At 40.1% G+C, this 8,899-nt stretch overlaps 2 protein-coding genes across 2 annotated transcripts; one reads left to right on the top strand and one right to left on the bottom strand.

Annotated features, from left to right (window-relative positions):
• Positions 1-434: 434 nt before the first annotated feature.
• mboat4 (membrane bound O-acyltransferase domain containing 4) lies at positions 435-2,619 on the top strand (the record flags this gene model as incomplete). The annotated part of the gene is made up of 2 exons (XM_022191482.2): positions 435-673; positions 1,541-2,619. Coding segments are annotated over 2 exons (1,191 nt in total), but the record flags the coding sequence as incomplete, so codon positions are not given.
• A 756-nt stretch (positions 2,620-3,375) lies between these two features.
• On the bottom strand, positions 3,376-8,899 carry coq2 (coenzyme Q2 4-hydroxybenzoate polyprenyltransferase). The gene is made up of 8 exons (XM_022191481.2): positions 8,786-8,899; positions 8,031-8,407; positions 7,351-7,517; positions 6,308-6,429; positions 5,820-5,905; positions 5,590-5,723; positions 4,083-4,271; positions 3,376-3,878 (listed from the first exon to the last, which is right to left on the bottom strand). Exons 2-8 carry the CDS (start codon positions 8,350-8,352, stop codon positions 3,765-3,767), a joined length of 1,134 nt encoding a protein of 377 aa, XP_022047173.1. The 5' UTR covers positions 8,353-8,407; positions 8,786-8,899; the 3' UTR covers positions 3,376-3,764.

Raw genomic sequence — 8,899 nt, 5'->3', positions numbered from 1 at the left:
AATAGAGGTAAATTTGTAGAGATATTTTCATTATATAATTGTTTGCAAGTGATCTATTTTTAATTTCTTTTTGTAATTGAGTTGGCATAATTGTTGTTTTCAAATGTGCTCTATAAATAAATTTGCTGGAAAAATCTCACTGTGTCGGGACTGCACTAAGTTATCACTTTATGATTATTTTCATCATCAATTTGCAGATCATTTTCTTGACTAATTATTTGGTTAATAAAATCTCAGAAAATGTGAGTAAATAGTACAACATCAAAAACTTTTTTTAGGACATTTAGTTTACCCTGTTTGTAATGAAAGAAAATCAGCAAAACCTTTAAATACAAAAGCTGGCAACAACAATTTTTGGTATTTCTGCTTTTAAAACATTTACCAGACCAGCTAACATATTCACTGACTAATAACAGCACTAGTGGTCAACATGAACTGTCATCTGCAGGTACCTGTTTGTTTCTGTTGGAGGATGTGTCCTGGCAGTCGTCACAATGGGCTTCTACAGCTTGCTCCTCTTCACTTCCACCTTCATCTTCATTCTGCTCGTCCTCTCTGTGGATCCCAGCTGTGTCCACATCTGGGCGTTTGGTATCCAGATGTTGTGGCAAACCTTCTGGCACCTGCTAATACAATACAGGGAACACTACCTGCATGAACCTGTCAGCATCAGGTACTAGTCTTAAATCCTTCCTCTATTATGTTATGTAAGCTGAAGCCTCAGTGCTTCACTAGAACACTCAATAACTTAATAATTAATGTATGGACACAATGAGTCTGGCGGTTTTTTAAAGGACCAAAAGCAAGAATGGGCTGATCCTTTGTCTGTGGCACAAAGCTCTATTTTTGAACGATTTTTTTTAAACATCTGTGGACTGAAAACACTGTGACCATTTTTTTTAAAATCGTCTTTTCTTTCTTTACATTGCTGCAATTCAAATGGACACTGTAGATTTCACCCCTTATTCTCCTTCTGTAAACACTCACAAGCCCACCCTGTCCTTTAAGATGACTAGTTGGGAAAAGGTAAAACATCACAGAGACACATTGTTCTCTGCTGATTCTACCGACCGATGGGCTTTTCTGAGTTTCTCACCCTCAGAACCACAAATATTCCAAACACAGTCTGAATGTGAAAATCCACTGCCTACCAAACACAACATAAAATTATGGAATTAACTAATTTGTATTCAAACTGGAGAAGCTTTATGAAATATTCAATAGATAACTTTACATCATTAAGGTCTACAACAGCTGCCCTGGAGCTTCCAGCCACATGTAGTAGTCATAAGACTGAGTTTGCTTTCAAATGTAGCTTCTTGGCATGAATAAAAGCTTCAAAACAGCTACTAAATAAACTTTAATGTGAGATTGTTCAGTCAATTGCTCTTTCCACCACTTCCGTCCAGTTGTTGGATGCTATTTTCCTGTGTACTATGGATAAAACATGAAATGAGTACAGAGACACATTACATATTAATTTCTCAATGTTCAAAGAAGGACTTACATGTCATCACATTAACAACTCTTGTGCTTTCAGATTGTTCTTGGCAGTGTCCTCTTTGATGCTGCTCACTCAGAGAATCACCTCAGTGTCCATGGACCTACAGGAGAAACGAGTTATGCTGACAAACAACACATCATCCAGAAAGCAGACGTGTGTGATGATCCTCCCTCTCATCAGCTACACCCTCAGCTTCACCACGCTGCTCGGTGGTCCTCTGTGTTCCTACAGCCGATTTGTGTTCCTCATGGAGGGAATCGGCCTCAGCTGTCCATCCAGTCCACTGGCTGTGGTCTTCCTGAAGCTGATCCAAGTGTTACTGCTGGAGTGGGCTAGGTGGTGTCTAATCTATTTTCTGAAACATAACATGTATGATCCCGTCAACTCCGGCGTCCTCTATGGCATCCTGTGGATTTGGTGTCTGGCACTAGTTTTTAGGATCCAGTATTACTCTCACTGGAGGATCAGTGAAGGCCTCAATAACGCAGTAGGGTTTGGCTTTTGGGAATATTCATTCGTAGACTCCTCAGAACTGAGCGGACTCTCTGATGGGGATTTCTGGACCACTGAGTTGTCGAGCAGAATGTCAGAGTATGCCCGTCGATGGAACTTTACAACAGCTTTATGGCTGCGCAGACTGGTTTATATGAGGTGCAAACACTTCCCGTTGTTCATGTGTTTTGGCTTTTCACTTTGGTGGCATGGTTTACATGTAGGTCACTTTGTGGGGTTTTTCACCTGGGCAGCAACAGTGAAAGCAGACTATCACATACACAAGCACTTGTGGCCACAATTGTCACCAACATGGAGGAAAATATACACGTTCTTAGGCTGGATTAACACTCAAATGATTGTTACTTGCATTGCTATAGCAGTAGAATTCAGAAATATGTCTGGTTTGAGACTCTTGTGGGGAACATATGTAGGTCTGTTTCCATTTGCAAATATAATTCTGCTCTTTATCTTATTAAAACTTGAGAGACGCTGAAAGTAATGTGCATACTGGGAGTCAAAAATATGTATTACTGCAATATTAGAAAACTGTATTCAAATTAGTAGTTTTAGAGCAAGATGTAACGGGTAGTCATACATTATTTTATACCACAGTCACAACATTAAAACTACCTGCATTACATTGTTTACGTCTCTCTTGTGTCACAAAAACACTGGCAGTGGATCCTTTGGGTCCTGCAGGTTACAGGGTGGGACATCCCTGGATCCGGTTTGATCTGGTGCATCCCACTGATGCTCAGTCAGATTGAGATCTGGGGAATCTGGAGGCCAACTCAATACTTTCAGATCTTGGTCAGGCTCCTCAAGCTATTTCTAAGCAGTTTTTAAGGGTATCTGGGGGTCCCATTTGGTCTAGAAAAAAAGATTAGGTGGGTGACAGTTACATCCACATGTATGCCAGCACCCAGAGTTTCTCAGGAGAACATTGCATTGTAACAGGATGAACAATGTAAATCATTCCACCAGGGATAGGATTTTATGGTGTGGCTAGTTGGCATATGCTATAGCCTCCACTACACCTAAATGAAGTGGGCATTAGAGATAAAAGCAAAGATGTTTGTTTACTGCTACAATTTAATCATGCATTAAGTGCCATTGTTAATAGTGCCATTGAAATTATACCGCGTCACTATGTGAGAGCAGCTTCTATCATATTGTTAAATTTGGAAAAAGCGCTGAACTCTGCAGGTATGTGCAGGTTTTAGCTCCTATTTTCAGTTCTGTGACTCTCACTCACCTCTCATAAAAAACACTGCCACTGGCCTCTAGTTCAAATGCTCAGGTACTTTGGTTGTATGCTGCCTACCCTGCATGAAAAGCCAGAGAGGCAAAGTAAACCAATGATTTATGACGACAGCTGAGCTTAAAACCCAGATATTTTTAATGATCAGTGTACGAGCAGCCAAGCCTGGAGTGTACAATACATTCATACCGCCCCCTGGTGGTCAGAAATGCCACACTGCAGGTCTGAAGTGTACCAATAACAACAGCACGTTGCAGGTTCATCTACTATTCAAGTTGAATTCCTTTTAAAATGCAGACCTTAATCATATAATCATTATAGAATAATTTAAAAAGAAATCTGAAAATGCAGTTATGTCATTTTTTTTAAAATCAGCAACTGTAAGTGCTGTTTTATGAGAACAGTCATGTAACACATTACAAAACTGTGTTCTGTTAAAAATCACACATCACGTAATAAAACACGCTGTGCACTGATTAACTCACTTATCTGAGTCTCTCTTCATTATTTCCACAAATTGCCAGTAACAATGCCTAAAAATAACAACAGTCCAAGATTTCTGTTGGAGACAAATTTCTTCCAGCAGTCTTCTGGTTTGTTGATGTCCAAAGTGTAAATCTACAAGAAAGTAAAGTAAATACCATATTTTAATTTTTAAAAAAAACATGGCTAAAGCTTAGAAAGGTTAGCATATTAACTAAGACTATCTGTTAAATATATTTACATCACCAGTTCACTCACTATGGAATTAAATTCTGTCATTAAAGAATTAGTCATTTATCCTCAGCATTCAGCTACACATTACAACGCTGTGTTCCTCACCTGGTATGCGAGGTGAATGCCCACAGTGGTCAGTACAGCATAGTAAGGGAGAGTCTGGTTAGCACTGATGCCTGCTACAACCAGTCCTGACATCATGGCCACTGAGAAGCCACACAGCCAAGGTTTGGTTTGCTCCTGAAACTTCAGTGCGGTGGATTTGACTCCTACTTTGATGTCATCTTCTTTATCCTGGTTGTCAAAGAAAATCCCACACTCAGTAAATACACTTTAAAACGTGAGACACTAATCTTATGCGCAGTGAGTGACCGCAACAGTAGTAGATTGTTTTCATTAAATGTGAAAGGAATAATTTGCACCTTTAATCTAACGTCTAACATGTTTTCACCGCTCGCATAAATTTCAGTTTTACTGTCTTTTTAGCCACAGTGTTCCTCCAACAATCCACAGAAATGAATCTGCAGGAACTCCACATTGCTCAGTGGAGAGAAAAGAACCTAAAAATCCAGTTCAGGCAAACATGATGAAGATGATGCCACAGCAGCTCGCAGTGATATGTACTAAGGAATATACTGCACAAGGATAAGATATTACATCACTGTAATTTGTTTGAAAATTTCCAATGTTTTTAATGAAGAAAATACCGTTTGGTTCTAGTGTCACATGTGACCCTCTGCATTTCATTTCCCATGGTTATCCACAATTCCCCTTTTTGTTCCGTTTATTATACATCACCCTTGGTTTGTCCTAAAACTATGTGTAATTCTTGAACCCAATGCATGCTACTACCCTTGTATCCTTGTATTTGCCCTGTGCTGCTGCAATACCTCAATTTCCTCTGGGGATCAATAAAAGATTATCTTATTTCTGTTATCTTTATTATATGTTACTGTCTGCCAGACACACACCCCTTAACTTTTGGTGCCACACCTGCCATTTGCATCTGTTTTGAACTTTGATTGAACTGTTTGTTCTTTTTGTCTTACCCTCTGTTATTGATAACTAACGACACGCAAATTAACCACTATTCATCCTTGTGTTTATATACGGCCCCCTCCCTACCCTCTGACATCCGATAAAAGGGGTACTCTCAAAATGCTCTGGGTCGGCATACTTTCACAGATCCCTGGTCTGTGTTGGTAAGCCCACCGTATACCGGAATACCAATAAACACCCCACTACAGCAAACTTTGCAGAACTAAGAGTGAAATGTCTTCGACATTTTAAAGCCTCTAGTGGACCACTTCTTTCACCGAAAATTTACACTTGTACATGTATTTAAAGGACAGACCACCAGAATGTTGTCTACATCATATCATATATTACATCCAGAATAATCAAAGTGACTGCAAATGTACAAAAATAACCATACCTGAGATTAAATTTGCCAAAACTATTGAATGCATTTCCACACTGAGTGAGGATTGTGGCTTGTCTTCAAATAACTGCATTGAACTTCATGTTGAGTATAAAGAATGTTGATGATTCCAGATTAGAAATGATTGGAAACCGTGTTTCTTGTGACATAGGAGCTAACTCCATACTTCACCTGATGTGCATATATTGTGTCATACATCAGTGTCCACATCACTCCTGAGAGATACAGCGGGAGACAAATGGACCAATCACAAGAGCCTTTAACAGCAGACCAGCCCAGCAGAGCGCCCCAGTTGAAAACGAGCCCTAAAGAGAGGGAACAGAAGGAACGTAAGATAAACTTCAGTTTTGGTGATGGGGATAAATATCAGCTTTGTGATTAAAATTTAACACAGACCGTACCTAACATAAGCTGTGGCCAGTAAGTGATCCTCTTCATCAGCGGGTAGGTGACAACAAGTAATAATGAAGAAGCACCCAGAGCTATGCTGTGAGGAACAATGTGACCACTGTGAGTCAATAAGCAATAGTATAAAAAACATAAACAACTGCCTTTGCCTGCAATCTTACATACATGCCTTGATTCTGGACATTAACACACCTTAAATAACTCATCTATAAATCTAACCAAGAGAACAGTGTGAGCCAGTTTTTAGTGAAGCATCACTGCTGCACTTATGTTCACAATGGCCTCAGGGGCAATTAAAGACTAAAAAATGGCAACAGTGCCCACATGAAATGAAAAAATGGTGGTCATTGTCTGACCTACACACTCAATCATTTCGTCCATCTGTGCTGTTGTTCAATTATCATTTGGCTAACTAACTGAGATGAAAACTCAATAAATCTCTACATAGCACTCATGAACACACTGACAGACTTCTGGGTACCTGTAATAGTTGAGACACAAAAGAACCCCGAGTCCAAGAGAAAGCTGCCCTCCCAGGAAGACCAGTGCCTGCATTTGAGAAATCTCTCCTGATGCAATCGGTCGAGTGGCTGTCCTGGACACCTGCACAAAAACACCAACACTGTGACTCGGGCAACCTTGCTGTAACAGAACAGCGAGTTTACTTTTGTAAAACTGCATACCACTAACGACATTTTTGTGTACTGCAGCTTAATAAAGACTGTATTTGTACTTGAACATGTATGATCAGAAAAGATTTCTAGACTCTTGATTTGTTGCAGAAGTATATGTAAGCCGTCATGTCATCCAGAGAGAGGGTTCCTGAGAACTGACATAGAAGTGGCAATCTATTTTTTGAAATTCATGACTTTTAAAGTAACAGTTTATTAAAGGCATTATGGAGGATGTTTTTTTTTTGTTTGTTTAATTTGTCTGATTCACATAAAATGAATATACTGACCTTTAGTGGACTTGTATGTATGGTCTCTAAAAGAATTTAAAAAAAAAAAAATAACTGTGGACATGGCAGGACCTGAAAAACATCAGCAAAACGCGCTCGGACCGAGGCGTTTGGTTTGCTCCCTTTCCTGTCAATCAAAAATCTTCCGGCTCAGGCCTAGTTACGTAGATTACGTACGCCTTGGACTTACGTGTTTTCTGTATGTGTTGCTTTGGTATAGCTTCGTAGTTAGCTGGCGACTTGTTTTGCTCATCTTTTTTTACATAATGGCAGATAAAGATCCAGGGGGACCCAGCCGTAAAAGACAACTTCACGAGTGCTACGCAAGTTTCTGGAGGGGGGCGTTTCTTCGTAAATGTTAAGAGGGGGGAGGTTAGAGAGGGGTGAGGGAGAGGTTGTATGTGCGCATGTGCATGCTACGTTCAAAGTCGTAGGAAATTAAATCTCCTCTAATGCCTTTAACATCTGAAAAACTGATACTTTTTATTGGCTGCTTTTCATAGGGTTTGTTTTTATCCTTTTTAGTTTACAAGTCAACAAATTATACAATTTTGTCCAAATACCTTTTTGTCAAAGTCTTTATCCCACATGTCGTTGATGGTGCAGCCAGCTCCTCTCATCACCAGACTACCTACACCAAACAGAGTGAGCATGCCCAGATGTGGTAGCTGGCCCGGTTCGGCAGCCAGAGCGATGCTCCATGTACACGGGAGGTACAGCAGCCATGTTCCTACAGTACAGATGCAACAAAACTCGTGTGAAATGAAGACAGGATAAACAGCTTACAAATAGAAATGCACCAAGGAAAGTAATGCCCAGCTAGGGGCAACATTTGGCTTATGGCAGGTTGACTGTAGTCTAGCTGGGAGTGTATTAGCTGTAAAATACATCGTTGCTGAATCAAGGCATTTCACACTGAACAGCACCTATCTGCGAGTGTCCTGCGAGTTTGAAGCAGCTAAACAAAAACCATGTGAGCTCCCCTTCCTTTCCAAACACATTTTCAACTAAAATCTAACAAAACATCTTGCAGTTTAACTTGTGCACTACTGACTATTACGTAACACATTCTTTGTGCTTCAGTTTCATGTAATACCAGTAGTGCTGCTCGATTTGGAGGACATCCTTACATTTTGGGTTACATTCAAAATTGTCCCGAACTGAAATGGTGGACATTTCTAGAGCTTCAGATATAAAACTTTATGTAACAGTTACAGGTTTAAACAGAATTATTATTTACTACCAATAGGTTTATCCAGCCTCATCAGTCTGAGGTATGGTTGCACATGAGCTGGTGCTGAATTCACAATACTAGCAGCTGATACACTGAACGATCTCCCATTGTGTTGTGTTTCTAGCAGTCTTGATGGCCGGATTGCTCTCTGGCTGTAAAGCACTCTTGTCAATACAATGGATTTTGAGTGGAGACCATCATTAGTCCTCATTCCTTCCTTTCGGTGGAAGTCATTTGAAAGTTTGGTGAGGCAAGGATAACAACAGCTCCCATGTTGAATCCTCTTCAGGGCTGTCAAAGTTAACTGGCTGGTCAGCTTGGCTTGGAACATGATGTCTCTCTCAGGTCAAGTGAGCATCTTCCTCTCTTCTGTAATAGATGTCAGCCTTTGACACAAAACGCAACAGTTTAACGTTGGCTTTATGGCAGAGAAGAACTGATTTGCTGCAACAGGCAATCCTTTTGTGCAACAGTCAATCAGCTGCACAAAGACTGAGATTTTAGCTGCAGCATCAACTAGTGGAACTGACTGATTATTGCAGCTGTTACGGTCAGACAGATTGTCAAATAAATTAACTAATGCAGATGAATACGCTGTAGACATTATCGCTGCAAAGGTAAACTTATAGCTACTGCTGAAGGTATAATAAAGTTTGGATACTGGCTTGCTAACTGTAGCTGAATTTAGCATTTTCAGGTCACGTTTAACATATGTAGCTTGTCGTGAAGAAATAAACTGTAAGATAAAAGCAAAAGAAACTTACATTATATGGTACAGGCGCGAAAACGTAGTTTTTAATTACGACTAACCACAAAACAGGTGCCCATCAGGTCAATGCTGCTGATGCTTCCGCGTTGTGGTACGTCGCGTATTATTG

This window comes from Acanthochromis polyacanthus, chromosome 7 (assembly GCF_021347895.1).
Source record: "Acanthochromis polyacanthus isolate Apoly-LR-REF ecotype Palm Island chromosome 7, KAUST_Apoly_ChrSc, whole genome shotgun sequence".
Taxonomy (NCBI): domain Eukaryota; kingdom Metazoa; phylum Chordata; class Actinopteri; family Pomacentridae; genus Acanthochromis; species Acanthochromis polyacanthus.
This window is presented reverse-complemented; position numbering and strand designations above follow the sequence as displayed.